The following is a 21,240-nucleotide window of genomic DNA, read 5'->3' as shown; positions in this document are numbered from 1 at the left end:
CTTGTTTCCTAATTGGCGGTGGTTTCAGTGCTTGAAGAGGAAACATGAATGATCTTTCTATCATTAAAATTAGGAGCAGACGACTTTTTCTATCTTCTTATTTTATTGACTTTGATCACCATTGTGCATGCAACATCCCTGATATTACAATTGCCTTCTTTAGTTAACTATTTGTGGTTTAGCAGATGTATGATCAAAGCGTACTAGATGAAACAGTCCAGTAGTTTGCAGTTACCCTATTACTCATGCATTTTGCTGCATATCATTTATGATGTAGTGAAGGTTAATTCATAGGTTTAAGTATTCTTCTGAATTGTGTTGGATGTGCGTATCATATATACTCAAATAGTTGACGTCTGTTATGTTGTCTAGAATTTTCATATCACTTAAGGCATGAGTCAAGTGATAGACATGTCTCAAAAGGTATAATCTTGTCAATGTTCTGTTTCACCAGTCAGTTCAAAACTTGAGCATCTACTAGTAAATGAGGTTGACTAATTGCTATCTTTTCTCTTAGTTTGTATAATGTTATGCAAGGATTTGATTAGGTGTTAATTTCTCTAATGCTTGATTTAATTTTTTTTATTACTTGTACATAGTACCTGATTTTGATCTATGATGGTTGCAGGAAAATAAAACCCTCAGTCACAATGACGAACAACAAGTCCAACTTCCGAGATTGGGAAAACATAGAGATAGATTTCATGTCACAGATACTTGTTCTCTTAAGTGTTAAGGATGTCATCCGCTGCGGAAGTGTTTGCCGCAACTGGAGAAGAATTCAACTGTCATTGATGTTGGAAGAATAACTCCAACGACGAACCTGTTCAAAGTAAACAACTTGAACTTGATCTGTTAGAACAAATAATTTCTGCGCTGCAGCAGAACATGCTAATGTTGAACTCTGTTTTCATGAACGTATAATGTCATCTTCCTATATAAAATTAAGGTATTGAATAAAGAATCCATTTGGCTTCCCAGAATAAAGTATTATGAAATTTTGTGTTCATAAGGTGGTAGCAGTATTGTGCAAATGCAAAAAAATGCAGCCTTATTTTTCTGTCAGAATCTCAGAAGATATGAAAGTGATGCGATACATAAACGGTGAACTGGCTGGATAAAGCAAATTCCAGTTGAGGAAAAATAACAATGTCCACCAAATATAATCATAAATGTATTTTCTGTGGATAGAAAAATAACAGGAATCACAAGGTAGTGTATAGGAAAGAAAATGTCTCCAAACATATTTAATGCATTTCTATAGGAAGATATATCTGAAATTTGATTTTTTTTTTTGGCTGAAGGGGTCATATAGAAATTCATATTAAATGAAATTCTCCCTCTTCAATTTATGTGTCACACATTTGAATGAAGTCTAGCTGTACTATTCAGTATGTTTCCCACGAGGAACCAATTGCTGTCAAATTTCTCTTCTATTGGAAATCTAACCAACTTATTTTACAATGCATCTAAGAACCTTATAGAGCCATGGACTTGTTGGCTTGAACTCCAAACTCCAAGCAATGGCATCTCAAGTAATCAAGGGTTTTAGATATTGCGCTAAATTTATACATTAACCCTAAAAGTCTTAGCAGAGGCAGATATTCCATCACTATGTACCATCTTCATTTGATTTATATACTTCAAGAATGCTTTTATACAATGTATTTCTCTTCTGTAACTAACTACAAACCAATCAAATCTATAAAAGAATGAAGAGATGAATGTTGCAGAGGTGCTCATTTGAAAAGTTCACTACCAAGAGTCACAGCACCTATCTCCTCATGGACTTCAATCTGAAAATGGCTAATTTCTCTAGTTTGAATTCGTTCGAGCTCTTGAACAACAATCTTCATTTGTGGTCTTTGTTCACTAGCATCTATACACCTCAGTGCTAACTCCATCATCTGTTTTGTTGCAGCTTCCAATGTAAAGTTTCCTAATGTGTTATCAACAAATCTCTCCAACTCCTCGCAGTCCCTTGCCTTCAAATGCATACACAAACTTCTAAGAACCGAAAGGTTTGAGCAAGAACAAGAGGAGCTGCACTGCACCTAGTTACTTCCTCTCTTTCTTCACATTAATAAATACATTTGCGAATTGTAAAAATATACCAAGGTCGAACCACAGTATATGCATAAACTAAATCTATAAGTTTTCACTGATAACGGCTACTATTGTAATATTACGGTTATTACCTGCAATATTAAGTTATTTCCCGAATTTAACTGGTTTCTGCCATTTGCTTCACGTCCGCTGATTAATTCCAGTAAGAAGACCCCAAAACTGTACACGTCACCTCTTTCTGAAAATTCCTTCAGTGAATCTAACCTGCAGGAGACATCAGTAACAAAAATAGCTGTTAACATAAAATTTACAGATTTCTCTTCGAAGAAAGATATTGAACTCAAACTCCTATCAACTTTTTTGACAACAACTAAGAATGTCACTAGTTTATTCAATATAGGATCATTCACAAAAAAAAAATCAACATAGGACTAGAAACTCAAGCCATATCTGCATAATAAAATACAATGCTGAATTGCTGACAGCTTAAGATCAACCGAGCGGTAATTAAGTAACATTATTGAAGTCCGTATAAACTCAGTAACAGATGTTTAAATTTACAAAAAGAAGTGGAACAGTGAGAAGCATATTAGATGTGAGGAGGAATATCTATCCAAAATCACTTTCTGTAGTATCAGTATTAGAGGTATGCATTACTCAGATGTGTGCAAATTCAATAATTTGATCAATATCAATATTAGGTGGTCATTTCACTAAACAAATCACTTGGCGTGCGAAGAATGACTTCCAAGAAATCTTTGGTGAGTTAGCTAGTGGAGGAGGATCCTTACTCATATTTTCCTACAGGCCATTCTTGCACATCAAGTGATCTGGCCCGCTAGTATACAATAACACTGCAGATAAAAAGAGATGCTAGATGCATTCTATATTGTTTGCACACAAAATTTAGTGGACTGAAAAGAGATAACATACTCTGGGTCAAGAAAGCAGTCTATTGCTGAAGACGATCCGGCATAGTGACCCTTATTTAGCAGCCTGGTTAGTCCGTAATCAGACACCTTGGGTGTAAAGTTATCATTCAAAAGAACATTGCTTGTCCTGAAATTCATGTGCAGGAGTGGAGGTACCAAACTATGAAGACGTGCAAGTCCTGATCCAAAATAAAAGTATGTAATTAATGTAGAAGAAAAATCTAAGCATGAACTAGAAGTTGAACCAGGTGATGTACCTTTGGCTGCTCCCAAAGCAACAGATAACCTTTGCCATAAACTTAACTTTCCAATAGGTAAACCTTCAGCATCTGCACAACTATGTAGTTAGAGGGATTGCTGGAGACAGAAGTGCATGTGCATCAGTAAATGAGTGAGTTAGTGAGTGAGAGAGTACCATATAGATGATTTCCGACATTTCCATTTGGAAGGTAGTCATAGACAAGTAACTGTTGACTTGTATCTTGACAATAACCAATGAGCCTGAGAATATGCATGTGGTTCACACGAGCAATATGCTTCACCTATATTTGATCAAGACAAAACAAGATACTAAGAAGTTCCAACAAAAGTGTGTATAGACACTACCACTTCACAGAGAAAGTCGAGGTTGACTGGAGAAGAAATGATTGCTGACTTGTTACCTCTTGAAAGAAATACTGAGTTGGAGCATGTAGGCGTCTCTTGATAGCCACAATAGATCCATCTTGGAGCAATCCCTTGTAGACCAAACCAAATCTACCTTGGCCTATGATATTATTTTCATTGAAATTTCTAGTAGCTTGTTCCAGTTCCAATATTGTCAGTTGCCTCAAGTTGTGTGTGTCATATGGAGATAGCGCAACAGCGTAAGGGGATGTGTCTCCTCTTGTCCATTCAACTGAAAGCAGTGAAAAGAATGAAGAAACTTATGTACTTAACTACACAGCAAGCCATATCACAATTAGCCTTAACAGTTGTGGAATTTCAGCTAGCCTTACCATGGGGAGATGGTGTAGAAGATGATGTATCAGATGTTCGTCTCACCACTCTTTTAAGACGCTTCAAATAAATGTAAACAAGTATTGCTATAATAACCACAAGCAAAGCAGCAACAACTCCACCAATAATGGCTGCAACTTTCTGTTTCGGTTTTTTATCATCAGTTTTTTGTACAAATGTTAATGTTGGAACATTGCTGTCTCCATCAACTATGTATGCTATCCTTCTGCTTCTTGGCTTATGGAGCTCTTTTTCCAAATTAATAGAAGACTGGGTCACGAAAAGTCTTGGAGCAAATGGTGCTAAGTTGACTTTGTTCGGTCGCAGGGGAATTGAAGAGATACCAGGAAATTTGCTGCTGCATGATGAACAGATGAACTGAGTCAACTTGAATGCTATGAATGATTGAATATAAGCTACTTGTATTACACTTCTATAATGGTACTTATATGAATGTTATTATTATTATTTGTTGTAAATATTTGAAGATTTCAGATTCATACGAACCAAAATGAGAATTTATGTATCCTCATTACAATTGAACCCACCTGACTGGGAGCACTAGAGCCTACCTACACCTTGTTTAAGGTAACTAGTTAAACATGATACATAAAATGAATTCTTGAAGTAAGAAGTAGAATGACATGGTTTTCACAAGGACTCAAAAACCTTCATAGCACTAGCATCTAATTAGAAACTAGGTAAGGGTAACATGTGTTTAAATCCAATAACGAGAGAGAGAGAGAGAGAGAGATCTTACACAAAAACAACAACACAAGGGTCCTTCAGTTTATAATAATTGAGCAATGTCCATTGTTTTCGACATGGATATTTTCCAATCCGACCAGTGGAGATTTCAGGACTTCCAACTCTGCTCTTGAAAGTCACTAAAGCTTCAGCTATAGGTTTCAGGAAGAAGTAAAAAGAACAAAAAAATCAGTATACATCTGAGGCAACTACAATCACAATAAGGAAAGAACTAATTACTACCCAAAACCAATGACAAGTAAAATTGATAGGAATTAAGCTTGGCAGGAATTGCTATGCTGGTCTCGAAAAATAAATTCAGTTATGTTTCATAAAGGAAAACCTATGCAGTGCTCCTCTTTGAATCTGGGAAATTCCAAAATTGTGATTCTGTAAGCCCAAATTCAAGACAATTCCAATCACCACGTATATATTCAAAGGAACAACAACATGAAGAATGAATTTTCTTTATTATTGTTAATGCAGACTAATAATAGAGGCTAGAGAGAGAGTACCATATATTTTGTAACTTGTTCTGCTGGGCTGTACAAGTTGAATGAGTATAAGTAGAGACAACTGTTGCCACCAGAACAAGCGCATTGTCAATAAGCATTAATCCATTGAAGCTCCCCAGAACCAATTTGGCATTAGACACTCTTCTAAGACAACCCTTGATGATTTTAAACTACAAAGATAGGAACCAAAAAGATTAGAACTCAAGTATATATCAGACAGTTCAGAATCTTCATGAGACTTGAATTCCAGAAAGGGGCAAAAGAGAATGGGGATAAAAACAGAAGGAAGAACACTGTAGAACCGACACACCAGGCTGTCATTGTTGAAATGGACTTGACCATCATTGGGTTTGTTTAACGGCTAAAATCCCCACAATTCCAAATTAGGAAGAAAACTTCAGGTCCAAATCCCAAGAGATTCCCCTGAATCCCAGAACAGAACACATCCACAGGAAAGAGTTTGAAACTAGTGAGGTCTTCAAACCCAGATACAGAGGTTTTGTCAATCACTACTTGTATTGTGAAACCCAAGTCCTCTACTTTAACCACTAGTTTTTGCCCAAGATTCCCCTTTTACTTTGAAAAAAGGTAAACTTTTCTGATAGATATGTCACTGTTCTTGCTCAGAGAAGATCTAGGAATAACAAGAAAACAACTTCAAATCTTGCAACATATTTGGATGTTTGATTATTTCTTAAGTGAGTTGAACACAATACGTTAAAACTTAACAAAGAGATGGCTACAGCTGCAAGTTCATAGTCGGGTAAAGTTCTTAAATCCTAGACAGTGAGATGGTCATGAGCTATGCAAGGTCTGAACTTGTTATATATGCAACTCTAGAAGTCTAGATAGAAACAGAAACAGAAACATAAAGCTGACTGCTGACCATGCCCTGCAAGCATGGAGCTTTTGAAAAAAGAAAAAAAAAGCAGCTTTCTTTAGGAGCTTTCAGCTTACCAGAGAGACTTGTTTTGTTGCAGTAGATTGCAGAGGACCCTTTTGCAGGTTGTTTGCATTGGAAACAAAGACTTGGTTCCCAGAAGAAAGCAGCCAAAGACAAACACATCATTAATGGCAGCGCATAAGATCTTACTAGTTGGGTCCAGATGTTCCTATGACTCAAAGACAGTAGTTCTTGAAATGCCCTTTGATTTCTGGCCTCTTCACATTTGGGGTTTGGTCTATTCAATTATGAGGGTTGGAGAATGGAGACTATAGCCAATCCTAAAGAAAAAAAAATGAAAAAAGAATGGAGACTATAATAACAGTTATTAGTTTTACTTCTGTACTGTTAGGAACTATTGTCTCAGGGCCACTGTCATCAATTCCCTTCTCCAAATCTCAGAGACTCAAACTTCCTAGTTCCCAGTGATTTTGACAGCAAATTTGGTTTGAAACAGAATGTCAAGAATTTTTCATAATTTTTTAATTAAACATAGAGGATAAATTAGGTTTCCTACCTTGTTTTGGTTAACACTAACTATAAGTTCCCTATAAGTCTATAACTAACCTCAACCCGAGAAGCATAAGAACAGAACTTGAAGATGAAAAATAATTGTAAATTATGGAGAACATGGGTGTTCTATCCAAACCTCCAACTACCTAATAATTGTTTTACCAAATCAAACTAGCTAATCATTGTTATGACTTTGCACACCAATGACACCATAATGCAAATTATTAAAACAAAAGCTCGAACATTATATATAGGCAATGATAATTTGAACCTTCCACCAACAACAAACACACAATCATAAACAATGAGTTCATTGTTTTTTGTCTTTTTATTTTATTTTATTTTGGTGGTTCAGAGTCAATCAATGAACTCTATTCAGAGTCTTCTTCTTCATGTATTTATTTCTCTAAATACCTATCTTGCATGTTACTTCTTCTTCATGTTATGTATTGAACTATTGATTCAGCAAATGGGTATTTAGATGGAAGAACTAATGAGGCGGGAGCTATCAGCTATGGACTAGAGAATTGGACTACTGGGTACCAAGTCCCTGTCTGAAATGGTCCAAAAGTCTTGTAAGGGATTGCTCACATGACACTGGCTGTGACCTTTGTCTGGGGGTCACATGCAAAGAGCTTTCCCATTAACCAAGTTGGGATAGTGGAAGGTGCTTTGGTCTCAAGTGGGGACAATATGTGTGCTAAGGCAACCTTTGTGTGTTCTTGACATCTTGTCTTAAAAAGATCAATGTTTGTGTCAACTACGCCAAAACAGTACATAACCTTATTCAAGATAAACGTTGTAGCACCAACTTCTAATGGTTATTGGGATTTGGGAGTAGAATTTGACAGTATTGCACTGAAAAAGACCACTCAAAGCTACTGGCTACTTCATCTCTCTTTTACTTTCTAAAATACCCCGGAATTTATCAAAATTCATCTTGACACACATTATGGTTTGAATAACTAATAAATAAGGATAATACGTGAAATTTGCACTCATACTTTTATAATCTACACTCCAATTTTTTTTTGTGCCTTCATCTTCTTGGAGTGACGTCTTCTCAGTGCTAAACCTGATCTAAGAATGACAAGAATGGACACCGCTCTTCAAAACCCAGATCAATGACGTGAAAGATTTGCCTTCGTCAAGTCATGTATTGGAAAAGGACCCCCATTGTTGAAGGCCTTGATGAAGAGAGCGATGGCGGAAGGGAAGCCGAAGTTTTGGCCTTCTTGCGATCCTCGTTCACTTTTTCCTTCCCATCCTAGTCGATATCTTCTCCGATCTTCTTGGGGCACATACATTAAGCACCGTCCTTGAGTACGTGGAAAATGGTGCGGCCTAACCGCTAACGACCTGAAAGGTTAGGTTTTGGGCGAGATTGTGGTTTTGGAGGAGAAGAGATCAAGAGGCAGATTTTTTTTAAGACAAATATCACCAAGCCCTTGTCGTGACTCAAAAAGAGGCAAAGATTTTTAATGAGGAAACTATGTGTTAGGTTTATGGGTTTTGGGTTGCGGAATTTTTTTTTAACCACAGTTAGCTTCGTTGTTAATACATGTGACTTGTAAATGAATGGTGCAAGTGTTCTTTGGTATACACTCGGTGAGTTCCATTCCAAGTGTCTAAACAAGCAAACTATTTGCTAATGTAAAATTTAATGGTTAATCCATAGTTGGGCTTGTGACTCAGGCTTGGAAGCTGAACTGCTGAAGCATAGGATGGCGAACATTACGAAACATTTGGGTCTTTGGTTGGACAGGCCCATAATTTGATCCATAAATATAAATACCAAAAACCAAATCCCCCAAGCTGCGAGGTTTAGAGAGCACTCGAGCCATTTGCAGATCAAATTCAACAGCCACCATGATTAGCGTTCTTGCTCAGGTAAACATTCCCAATTCTTTCTTATTCGACAGAACCCAAATTGTATGTGATCCTAATATTTGATGTTCTTGCAGGAGCGTCTATTGGGCGCCGCACTCGGATGCATATTCACCGGAATCGTTGTGTTTGAGCAACGACGAAGCATCTACACCTCCATCTCTGCCACCAAATCTGAACCCATTTCCCAATCTCAGGTAATTACCCAGAATTTTCATTCAATTTTGATGCCCGTTTTGGTGTTGGTGATTGAAACCCTGGCGTTAGAAATAGGATTGATATTGTTCATAACCAAGTTTGATATCAGGGTTTGAACACTTACCCAATTGACCACAGTTATGTATGATTAGAGTTTAGAAACAGTATTTGGTTTTGTGATATAGTGTTCGTGTGAGATGAAGGCCTCATGATTCTTCCTACTGGTTTTTGTGAAAGAAAACTCAGTTGGTGGTTGTTTACAATTGGCTAAACGTTTATTGGGTATGAATATGCAAAAGAGTTCTACTCATGTTTTTCATCTGGCTAGTGATTCGATCAGTGTTCTGTCTTTGATTTGTCCGGAAACTTAATTAAAGATTACTAATTACTAAATCTTTGCTGATATGAATTTGGTCGACCATGATCAAAATGCCATAAAGATGCTACATTCTGTTGCAAAATCTATTGTTTTGGTAGGGTTTTTCTATTGAGCTTAAATCCTTACATGACATATTGAGAGTAGAATAGCTAGGGCCTTGTGGCTGAGAGTTTGGAACAGTTGTTCTGTACACAGTTATCGACTGTCTTGGTTGCTTGTGAATAATTTTCTACATTACACCACTTTATCAGGATTAGGGTCTGGAATGGTTTAACAAAAATGGATAAGAAAAATACCAAGTGTGATTTTGCCAAGAACCCGACCTATTTTTTTTTTTAGGAAATATTAAATGTGTGGTTAAACAGAAAGAAAAACTTAATATAGTGTTATTGGTTGCTAGGTATTTGAAGTACAATAGTAGATACACCTAAGTGACCTAACCCGATCGGCCAAAAGAGATACACCCAACCCCTAGTCAACTCTTAAATACGTGAGACTACATGCAGTATCAAATTTGAACTACCATCTATCGTGGAACTAATATATTCAGGAACTTTTACTGTTATGGACTTCTGTGAACTTGGCTTATATGGCTCTTTTACTGGATATATTCTCACATTAAGCAAGTAGCAGTGAACTTTACTGAACTTATCAATTATCCATGTGCAATGATGGTTAGATATGTTACTGGTTAGATATATAAATTTTTCTTTTAACATTCTGCAGATGAGGGAGCCCATATTTGGAATGAAATCTCGCTCAGAATTTGCACACCTCTGGAACAAAGCTGTGGACCGAACATTTCAAAAAGCTATTGAGTCCGTAACTTCGTCCGGATGGTAGATTTTTCTTTGAGTAAATGTTTACAGAATATGGAAGTCTGATTCTGTTACCTTTATATTTTGCCTACGAATCAAATTGTTTAACATGTCTGAGAAATCAGAATGGCTTGCACATTGGCCGTAATGCAAAGACATAATCATATCACCGGCAACATCGTCTCTTGTTTTTGTTTTTATATTAATGTATGCCCATCATGTTGGCGACCCCAGAATGGTTTTAGCTCAATTGGCAAACATATCAGTTATGGATTGAAGATTATCACTCCATAGCTGCAACTCAGCTATGTCCTCTGTGATGTTCATCCTTTTACATTATGGTACTTTAAAAACAGAATTGTCAGGGGGCTTCTAGCGATATAAGAATATATATACTTTGTAGCCTCTCCAGTCCTTATCCAAGTGCCCAGGTCGTCAAACACAGCCCGTCTATAGTTCCAGTCACCATCTAATTGAGCCCCATTTTATTTCTGCTAAACCTGTGCTGTTTGTGACGCTTTCCGTATACTTCATTTTAAAATAGGAGAATACAATCTCAGATGCCAGTAAAATAGAACTTAAAGTTTGCTGCAAACTTTTTCATCCAAATTCTCTCGTGTCGAAGTTTGGCTCAATATGGGTTGATGCTGAAATTACTTCATTCCTAGTAAAGATACCAAGATGTATAGTTGTATACTGAAGTTGACAGAGAGTCGCACAGGGCAGAATTATCTCTGATCAATAGTTTGAGGAAGGAGAGTATTGGACGGCGAGAGTTTGGGTCAGACGACTTGGGGTATTTTTAACCACTTTGAGAATAGGTCTTATGGTGTTTATAACCACTTTGGTATCAGATCATTTGGTGTTTATAACCCACTTTGGTATTAGGTCATTTGGTGATTATAACCACTTCAGGATTAGGTCTTTTGCTGTTTATAACCACTTCAGGATTATGGTGTTTGCAGACAATATGGGATTAGGTCTCGTTATCCTGAAGCCTTGTTTCGGTTGTTTGAATAAATATCATATCTTTCCTTTCAGACCGAAAATAAAATAAACAGTTCTTTATTTTCTTCAAATGAGAGTAATGACCCGAGTGATTTAGCGTTTTACTGGTGAGCATCTATATTTGTATATCACGAACATTTGTAATCATCTAGTTCTGCTGAATTTTGAGCATACTAGTAATGATTTTCATTAGTCATACTCATAAATAGTTAAATACCATGCAACTACATAATGAATTATAAATACACACTACATAATCTGATTGGGTGGTGTAGTAGATGGCTTCATCTCCAAGCTATGAAGCCTCATACATCAGGTTTAACAGTATTAGCCCTCGTCATTTGTGTTCTGCGTGCGACAATCACATAGTAAACGCCCATCGCCAGAAACACCACAAATCCTAGACCGAACACAATGCCGACAATGCCACCAGCTCCGACCCCTTTCTTCCCATTCTGTGATCCAGAAAACATACTCTCATGACCTTCAGTTGCTTCGACATGGGCTGCAATAGGAAATGGCGAGCAATTGGAAGCAACACAAGGGTCTTTACCAACCGGATTTCTTGCATTGGGATGAAAGAAGTCATACGCCGTCGGCGAAAACGCCATTGGGTTCTCTCTGGCTAGTCCATGAGGAGCTCTTTCCTGAGCACTAGCAATGGAGAGAAGGGTTAGAGAAGAGAACAAGAGAAAGACTGGAAGAATAGAATTCATTCTCACATTCAACGTTTGAAGCTAAAGTTGTAGTAGTTTTCTTGTGAAACTTTTGGGTGCGTTAGTAAGGCTTTTATAAGGTTGTGGGAAGTGGTTGTTGCTTGGACTAGAATTTTGGTGATGGAAAAGAAGCTCAGGGGGAGAGAACAGAATGATGGGAATCTGTATACATCACCAAATACCCTTAGCAACTTCAATTTTTAAGGATCATAATCTTGATTGCAGGTTAATTTGCAAGCTAGCTACTGGAGGGAAATTCTACTTTCTTCTATTCAATTGTCCATTTAGATGATAATTATGGACCAATTGTAATGAAGTCAAATGTTTTACATGGTATGGTTGTCATTTACTTTCTTTGGCATGCAAGCCTATTATGTTCACTATACTTTTCTCTAAATCATGTTCATCTTCTTGAGTACCTTACACATGAGTGGGGACTAGGACTATGATCCATCACTTCTTCACCCTATTGTTCCAAATCATCATAGGTTATCAACAAGCATATAATCATCATTTAAAGTTGTATTACAATGCACTACAAGTACAATGCATTGAAACACGCATAGACATGTTATCCTATAAATAACAATTTAAACGTGTCCACATACTAGTACATTTGTTCATTAAATGATATACCACTATTTTATTTGTTCAAATGTAAGTTCATTTTGAAGATTACATATTCTTAGCCGAATATATATATATATATATATATATATATATATATATAGGGCTTCTCGGCTAGGGACGTCCGGTGCGGTAACAGTGATTCCGGAGCACCGGGAGAAGGGGAGTGCAGTTGTGCTAGTCGGCGCGGTCGTCGCGTCGCCGGTGGCCGGAATCGCCGAATCCGCACCGTACGACGGTGCGGACGTCCGCAGCTGAGAATTACTATATATATATATATACCGATAAATCATTAAGGGGATAAACTTTGCTAGTACTTAACCATGTTTCTTCAATGAATTCAGAAAATCTATACTCAGAGAGTGAGTAATGGGGAGGTGCAAGCATGCATGGTTTCTTAGCTTGGAGGGCCGGCAAAGGACATGTTGACATACATAGTTCATGATGTGTGTCATTTTAGTGGGTGGCCTCAGGCTCCTCAGCTTCTGTATCTTTCAAGGTCCTGGGACATTAGTTATATTATGGCAGATCTAGGTTAGGCGCATGCCAAATCCAAAATAAATGCAACCTCTTCTTCCCCACTAGTGTGAGAATCATGACACTCTTCAAAGCTGTTTTCCGATCCCATTCTCTTATTAAATCCCAACTCATTTTTCACATTCAGTAGCAGTAGTCTCGTTCTCTGTAATTTACTTGAGAAAAATGCACAAGATCCTTGCTTCGTGCTACTGGGACTCTTATAGGTTTCACATGTTTGGACAATGCAGCTTCCGCAAATTACAGGAGTTGCTAGAATGTGATAATTGATATAAGGAACCAGTTTGCCACTTACACTTGCAAGGTTAATTATTGAGTATTGACAGGTCCATAATTTTCAATTTTAACGTTCATTTTCAGTTTCTTCATGCATTTCTCTATTTTGTTCTTGTTAATTGAAGCTTATACGTAGTACGTTAAAATGAATTTGGGTTGCAGGCAAGAGTAGGCTAGACACCTCTTAAGTTCCAACGTACCATACCTGCATGGTGATATGCCATAACGGTCTCCGGCCAAGATGGATCGATGTTGAAGAAGTCGCGCGCTTGCATTACGGCCAAGTAGCTAGTCTTATACCGATCGCGAAAAGTATGAGGATCGTTCTTGTATAACATCAATGATGTTGATCAATCTAGAGCGCTGTGTGTGTATCGAACTGTCGATATATACTCTTGTAAACTGCAGTGATCTGGACCTTGGACCAGCAATTATGTAATCTCATTACGCCATGGCTAGTAGCTATACAAGATACAAATTGTTAATTAATTGTGTAATCTCTTCAAGCCATAACGTAAGGATAGATGATTGTTAATCTATTGCTTTGTTTAATTACCTATGATATAATTTCATAGATAATGTTTGTGACATCAGTATTTTAACAAAGCTCCAGCCTCTAGCTAGCGATCATCTTCAACGTTATTGGACAACATAGTAAAACACCAATTCAGTAGTTGATACTACAAGAAATCTTTATTGATTTTATGAACTAATTGAAATAAACATACACTACAAGTCTACAACTCTATTAGTACCTCAACTACTAATGTAACCCCTAAGGCCCCAACTGAAAGTACCTACTTTTCAGATGGGGAGAAGTAATTTGTTAGGCTTTTGGGATTAGAAAAGCATTTTCAGTGGTTTTTTTAAAGAATCATCGACCAATTTGAAGAAGCATAGCAGGAGTAGATCTATGAATTTTTCTTCCTTTACTGTCCAAAATCGACCCGCTTACAAGAGGAGATAAGATCTATAGAGCAAGTACTTATGTTTCTATTTTCACCGATCGAGTATTGTCACATCCTTTAATATTCGTCCACAACTCTGAAGAAAAGACCATGCATATAAAGTTCCTTCGTTGAAAGCGATTGCCACTACTAGCAGCTTCCAGCTTCCTCTCAAGTCTCAAGCCCAGGAGATTTCTCCTAATAAAAGCACTTCTAACTATGTAGTGGATATATAACAAACGCTACTATCACTTGCACCATTTCTCAATTGTCATATACACAAAAAGGAGCTCAGATATCCTTATCCATTGAATTCACACAGAACACTCGAGAACAGCCTTGAGCTTTCTTAAGCAAACAACTCTCTCATCACAAGCATAGTGCATAGATTAAGCCAATATGTGCATCATGAAGCAGCTGCTAAAGCAATTACCTAGTTATTCCTAGAAAACGACCAGAAAGCATATAATAATTGGACAAGATAAGGTAGACGTACTAATCACCAGAAGAAACTATATTCCATGGACATCCCAACTTTTATAAAAGACATTTCCAAAAAAAAAAACTTTTATAAAAGCAAAACAAACTCCAATCTCTAATGACCTCACTACACCTAACACATATTGTAGTGTCCCTTTAACAACAACTGTGACAGATAATAATGCATCATCATCCATCTCACTCTCCATGAACCACCACCAGAAAAGCACTCTATGCACAACTATTATAAACTATGCTACTAATTTAACTAGCTCATCATCAGCACCCTTAATTGATTATATGAACAAATATATATATGATAAAGGATAAGGATGCTTTGAACAAAGCTGTGCTTTTAATTTTATACTACGATCCCCTTAATGTATAGCCAGTCAGCCACAATCTCTCTATCTGTGTTTGTGTGAGAGAGAGAGAGAGAGAGAGAGAGAGAGAGAGGAAGAGATGAGCGAGGAGAGGGCTTCATAGAGTGTTCATGAGTGTTGTTATTTTCATCATGAACATTTGCTTAACTGTGTGGCACACCAAAAAAACTGTGTACATCAGTTCTCTTGCATATAATCAATAATGTTTGAACTAATCATGTAAACCTATATGAATTCATTTTGAATCCATCGTTTCCATCTCAACAAGTATATATAATTTCCCTGCTCATCTAATTAGTAGATTAGAGAGATGAAACTGATGATATAATTTCACCAACCACTGATTTTTTATCACTCAACGAACTTAATGTAATGATTAAAAACATCTAGTTAAATAACATTTTATAGAAGAAAAAAAAATTCTCAAGTTTTTGCTTCAGAGACTAAAGAGCAAATAGACCTAAGCATAGGAAACCAGTATTTTGATGGTGCACGAATGATTTACTTAACGTAATATAGTTAAAAGTGTATCTTTCAAAATTTCTTAGGCTCCATTGTCTGAAAGAAAATGTTGGCATAACTTCTAATCTAAGAGCTAGGGACCAATGGACGTATTGACATAAGTGAAGCACTAGAGGATGATTGAGACCAGACAACACAACCCACATTTCATTAACTTTATCTGCTGGCATCAACATGATCATGAAAACACCCACTTACAAGTGAAAACAGTAATTAAATTAAAGATAAGGATACACATGCAGAAGAAATAATCAACAACAGCACATACATACTCTCAAAAGAAAGAAAAGAGTGGGATCACAAGTACACCCCTGCCCAACGAAGCAGCAACGTTTATCTACAATTTTCCATGGTCCTCCAGTTTCGTCCGAGTTTTGAGCCCATGAGAGGGACATACTTGCAATCCTCCAATTTTAGAATAGAGACCATGAGCATGGGTGGAAAATCATGCTTAAGTGAAACTAAGCATTGCTCCTGAAAGAACCTAGGGCCTTAATTGCTCCTGCTCTTAGAACAAATTGGTGGTAGAAGGCAGCGATGGCAGCTCCAATGAAAGGTCCAAGCCAGAAAATCCACTGGAAATAGGGTAAAGTATTCATGATTAGAAATTAAACCAAAATATGTATTAGGAGTCAATGAATTGGAACATGGAACAAGCATATTCTACTTACGTGGTCATCCCAGGGTTTGTCTTTGTTGTAGATAACAGCAGCTCCAAAACTTCTTGCGGGGTTGATACCAGTGCCAGTAATGGGAATGGTGGCCAAGTGAACCATGAAAACGGCAAATCCAATGGGAAGTGGTGCCAAGACCTTTATTCAAGAACAATCAAACATAGACAAAATGGTTAGCTAATTAATTAACAATTTTCTGATGTGGATTAATGATCAAGTATATGTTCAACTATATACGACTGAAGGAGGATATTAGTTAGGTGCTTACAGGAACATGGGAGTCTCTGGCATTTCTCTTTGGGTCAGTGGCAGAGAAGACAGTGTAGACAAGAACAAAGGTGCCGATGATCTCAGCGGCTAATCCGGTGCCCTTGCTGTAACCAGCGGCCAACGAATTAGCTCCACCGCCGTACTCGTTGAATAAGTGCTTCTGGAAGGCCTTGACCAACCCTACACCACAGATAGCACCCAGACACTGTGCTACTATGTAGAGCACAGCCCTGAGGAGCGACACCTTGCGTGCCAAGAAGAGCCCGAAAGTCACAGCTGGGTTTATGTGTCCTCCTGCAATTGCCACAAGTATTTCATCAGTCACTTTTTTTTTTGATCAAATATTTCATCAGTCACTTGGATATGCACAATTAAACAGTCGAATTTCAACTTCCTTGCAATATATCTCAGCAACCAAACAACAATTCAAGCATATTTTCATTTGATACTTGTAACTTAGGTCTAAGTTGCCAACTTGGGTGAAAGTCCACCTTCTTTCTTCTTCTTTCTTCAAGTTAAAACTACAACCACTAAATATTGTCTGCCATTTAGTTGAACGATTGCAGAAAAAGACATCAACACCCCTTTATAACAATTTCACTTGTAAGAGAAGCAGGCACTAAGTGCTTTTGTTAGCAGTAGTACGTAAACACTAAGAAGTACTTCTGTAACCTAAAAGCACATACCAAACGCATCCCAAGCAAAATTCCTACTTTGGCGATAGTGTTAAAGAAAGTCAACGATGACTTACCAGAGATACCGGCGGTGCAGTAAACAAGAATAAAGATCATGCCACCAAAGGCCCAAGCGATGCCGAGAATCCCAACACCACCGCACTGGTCAGTCGCGCTTTGGCTCTTGTACCCGATCACAGTCAACACAGTGATGTAAAGGAACAGAAGCGTAGCAATGAACTCCGCGATGACAGCTCTGTAAAATGACCATTTGGTCAGCTCGTCGGCGTCGAAAAGAGGAGTAGGAGGAGGGTCATGGTAGTCCTTTGCCGCAAACTCGCCATGCTCAGCTCCCTCAACGTCTTTGGCCATGGCCTTAGCTCTGAGCGGGTGTAGCTGGGAATCAACAGGGAGGAGGAGGAGGAGAAGAAGTTGTGTGTGAGTGTTGATGGAGAAGAGTGGGAGTGTATAGGGGTATATATGGCCAATATGGGGGGGGGGGGGGGGGGGGGGGGGGGTCACATAGAGTGCTTGCTAAGCAATAATTAAGAAGGTGATTAGAGATAATTATATTTTTTTGCCGCCCATAATTAATCCATATTTATTAGCTAGGTTTCGCTTGCAAGGGCCCCCCTTTGTCTTCCAACGGCTCCTAAAAAAGCTATACGATTTTTGTTTTTCTTCATTTTCTCAACGTTGTTCATCAATTTTTGGGACTAATATATGATTAAAAGGTCTTAGAGACCCAAAAGAATCTTAAGAGTTGTTGCAATAGTGAAAATAGCTATAAGGTTAGTGATGTTAAATGGAAATCTATGTAGTAGGTAGAATAATAAGTGTAAAACGGTCATCTAGACCCCAAAAAGAAGGATGCAACGGTATAATGACACACATTTTCCTTTGGTTTTTGCTTTGCTTGGTGGCCACAACTTTTACGCATCATCTATGATTGTTACTTTCCCTTCCCTTCTAAAACAGAAAACTTATTAGGAAATCTAACACTCTAGAATTCAAATTTCTGTTATATACATGAATCATGTAATAGTTAGGGTTTACCAACTTTCTTTCTCGTCACAAAATTTAGGATTTAGAGTAGCTAATAAATTTCATATTTAATTTGTTCTAACAAACAACACTTCAAGTTTTTACGAATCTAGCTAGCTAGCCAACTCACACCCTAGAATCTTCATTTTTACTCGTATACCGATAAGTAGATGGCTAAAATTCTAAAACTACATGAAAGAATTTGCATCGTCTTTCTTGTATATCTTTTCTATAGTATACACCTGGGATGCACGGAATCAGATACGGGTACGTTGAAGTGTGTTTTTCAAAATGTTTAGGAAGTGAGTACGTTTTGGAAACGTCGAAATAAAATATATATATAAATTATACAAAAATTAAATATAATAACAAATTTTTAGTTTAAGTAACTCAAAATCTCAAATAACTTAAATAACTTGGTGTTCAACATTCGACATAATACAAATATAATGAGAGATCTATGTATCAACAAGAGAGATGGAGGGTCGGCGACTCGGCGAGAGGTCAAAAATATTTCGAAATAAGTCATTTGACTTGACGAAGGTAGGTCTAGCCCTTCATTAAAAAATAAAAAAAACATAAAAAAACCTTTATTTTTTAAAAAACTCGCGTTTCCGAAACATATTTTTCTGGAAACACGTTTGCGGGCGTTTCCGGACGTTTCCGTTGCGTTTTCGGAGTGGTTCCGCTTCGGAAGCAGGAAACGCGGGTGAAGACACGTTTCTGTGCTTCCTAGGTATATACATCCGGTACATGGGACCAAAAGTCATTATCATTCGCAAGAAGCTCTGCATGTGGCCTAAGTTACAGGGAGAGGACACTGACCATATTATAAATAGAAAAAATTTCAGCATCGGTCCCCAAACTCTTTTAGTAAGGTCAATATAGTATCCATACTCTGAGTTGTACCAATATAGTACTCAAACTCACAATTCGCTATTAACGACGGGTCTGAAGCCAATTATCACGGACCTGTCTTCTGGATCACGTGTTCCGCACGTGACCACACAAAAAAGGGTATATTTAGTACTTAAACTCTTGTGACAAGGTTAATGTAATACTCATACTCTGAGTTGTACTGATGTAGTACCAAAACTCGCAATTCACTATTAACGACGAGTCTGAGGCTAATTTCCGGAAGGGCTTTGGGTCAGACCAGAGCGACCTGAGCTCGCAGAGGAAGATCTAGAAGATGGACCCGAGTGTGAACCGGGAAGGTGGGGTGAGAGGAGTGGTGGGGGTAGAGGTGGAGGAAGGGGGAGGGTCGAGAGTGAGGAGGCCATAGGTGGAGGAGGTGAGGGAGACGATGTGGTGGCTCAAGGCAGAGCTACTGAGCTGGGAGAAGTCGTCATCGTAGTTGAAGAGATTGGAAGAAATACAACCCATGATGTTGCTTTGCCTTGAAATTAGAGCTCAGAAGTAAAGTGTGGAAGGACTGAGAGTGAAAGAGAAGGAGAACAAGGGGGAAGAGACAAGAGGTTAGGACTTGTGACCCAATAGACGGAGCCTTTCTAGAAATTGGCATCAAACTCGTCGTTAATAGTGAATTGTGAGTTTGAATACTACATTGGTACAACTCAAAATATGAGTACTACATTGACCTTCCCACAAGAGTTTGGGTACTAAATACCTTTTTTGTGGTCACGTGCGAGACACGTGACCTATAAGACGAAGACATGATGGAAATTGGCCTCAGATCCATCATTGATAGAGAATTGCAAGTTTGGGTACTATATTGGTACAACTCAGAGTATGAGTGCTACATTGATCTTGTCACAAGAATTTGGGGACCAATGCTGAAATTTTTTATTATAAATATAAGAGAAGATCGATGAAACCCTAATGATCAGGTTGGATAATTTCTAATCACCTACAAAATATTATAGGGCAAATTATATATTAGTACCAAATAACAATATAAATTATAAAAAAAGTCAATGAAAATAATTCAATTATAAGATGGTCATTTTATTTAAATGGGAATTAGAAAATGTCAACAAATTTTAAACAAAATTAGAAAAATAGTCACTTCTTATATCTTTTTCTGACTGTTTTGCCATTTCTCACACTATTTTTCTTCCTCCTTTTTTTCTTCGTCTAATTACGGTCATAACTTTGTCGTTCAGTGATGGATTTAATCATGGTTGGTACTGTTGGAAAGATCTCTATTTCCTCTTTCATTTGATATCATACCCACTTCGAACCAACTACCGTACAAGGTGCAAAAACCCTCACAAGGGGCTATCGCCGTCCATGGTGGTGCTCTAAGATTTTCCGGCAAAATCGGAGCCCAGAACTCTATATATATAGGTATTATCTTCATTCTGAGTACATTCATAACAATCTACTTTGAATTTTGACATAATTTCGTGGATTTATAAATTTCTCTGAGCATGTCACCCTTGTAGTCACACTGCAAGTCACATTTGTAGTCACATCACCAGTCACACTGGTAGCTACAATATTGACATTGTGACTATCATTGTATCTGACAGTGTGACTACCCGTGTATCTGGTAGTGTGACTGCACTTATGATTACTTTATGTGCCTATGTTGTGACAAGAAGAAATGCAAAAAAAAAAAAACTAGAAAAAATGAACATTTGTGTATTGTTATGTGATCTTGAATTTCTCAAATAAACTAATACGATCTAAATATCAACCATGATGTTGTTGGACAAAACACCACCAGTTATACTATCAGTCACACAAAAAATTTATCAGCTACACTATCAGTCACACCACTAATCACACTACCAGCCACACAAAACATTCACCAGCTACACGATTAGTCACACTAACAGTCACACAAACATTGTTATATGATAAGTAATGTGAAGGGTAGTGTGACATGTAAAATTACACTTGTAACGGTGACGGATAATGTGATGGGTAGTGTGACGAGTAAAGAAATACTCGCACTACCAGCCATACTAATAGTCACACTACAAGTTTACACATCACACTACCTGCTACACTACCAGTCACACGACTCACACTGTTAGTCACACAGAAAACTAGTAAGCTACACTACTAGTCACATAGTCATATTGGTAGTTATAATGTGACTATTTATGTGATAAT

At 37.6% G+C, this 21,240-nt stretch overlaps 4 protein-coding genes across 7 annotated transcripts; 1 reads left to right on the top strand and 3 right to left on the bottom strand.

Annotated features, from left to right (window-relative positions):
* Positions 1-1,609: 1,609 nt before the first annotated feature.
* Positions 1,610-6,474, bottom strand: LOC126788561 (probable serine/threonine-protein kinase PBL28). Of its 4 annotated transcripts, none has more exons than XM_050514563.1 (10): positions 6,218-6,471; positions 5,261-5,430; positions 4,759-4,897; positions 3,998-4,353; positions 3,662-3,897; positions 3,415-3,541; positions 3,257-3,328; positions 3,001-3,178; positions 2,199-2,331; positions 1,610-1,985 (listed from the first exon to the last, which is right to left on the bottom strand). In XM_050514563.1, exons 2-10 carry the CDS (start codon positions 5,343-5,345, stop codon positions 1,740-1,742), a joined length of 1,572 nt encoding a protein of 523 aa, XP_050370520.1. In that variant the 5' UTR covers positions 5,346-5,430; positions 6,218-6,471; the 3' UTR covers positions 1,610-1,739. The 4 variants fall into 4 exon arrangements, with proteins under 4 accessions (XP_050370520.1, XP_050370519.1, XP_050370521.1 ...); XM_050514562.1 differs by having other exon boundaries at positions 3,998-4,356; positions 6,218-6,469; XM_050514564.1 differs by having other exon boundaries at positions 1,918-2,043; positions 3,998-4,356; positions 6,218-6,474.
* Positions 6,475-8,541: 2,067 nt separating this feature from the next.
* LOC126788568 (uncharacterized) lies at positions 8,542-10,234 on the top strand. Its single transcript, XM_050514570.1, has 3 exons — positions 8,542-8,606; positions 8,681-8,800; positions 9,907-10,234. Exons 1-3 carry the CDS (start codon positions 8,586-8,588, stop codon positions 10,021-10,023), a joined length of 258 nt encoding a protein of 85 aa, XP_050370527.1. The 5' UTR covers positions 8,542-8,585; the 3' UTR covers positions 10,024-10,234.
* Positions 10,235-11,170: 936 nt separating this feature from the next.
* On the bottom strand, positions 11,171-11,741 carry LOC126788567 (uncharacterized). The gene has a single exon (XM_050514569.1). It carries the CDS (start codon positions 11,720-11,722, stop codon positions 11,312-11,314), a length of 411 nt encoding a protein of 136 aa, XP_050370526.1. The 5' UTR covers positions 11,723-11,741; the 3' UTR covers positions 11,171-11,311.
* Positions 11,742-15,614: 3,873 nt separating this feature from the next.
* On the bottom strand, positions 15,615-17,549 carry LOC126788563 (aquaporin PIP2-2). Its single transcript, XM_050514566.1, has 4 exons — positions 17,190-17,549; positions 16,437-16,732; positions 16,166-16,306; positions 15,615-16,069 (listed from the first exon to the last, which is right to left on the bottom strand). The coding sequence occupies exons 1-4, from the start codon at positions 17,482-17,484 to the stop codon at positions 15,956-15,958; spliced, it is 846 nt and encodes a 281-aa protein (XP_050370523.1). The 5' UTR covers positions 17,485-17,549; the 3' UTR covers positions 15,615-15,955.
* Positions 17,550-21,240: the final 3,691 nt, after the last annotated feature.

This window comes from Argentina anserina, chromosome 3 (genome assembly GCF_933775445.1).
Source record: "Argentina anserina chromosome 3, drPotAnse1.1, whole genome shotgun sequence".
NCBI classification, from domain to species: Eukaryota; Viridiplantae; Streptophyta; class Magnoliopsida; order Rosales; family Rosaceae; genus Argentina; species Argentina anserina.
Note: the sequence above shows the minus strand (reverse complement) of the source record. Positions and strands in the feature narration are given on the sequence as shown.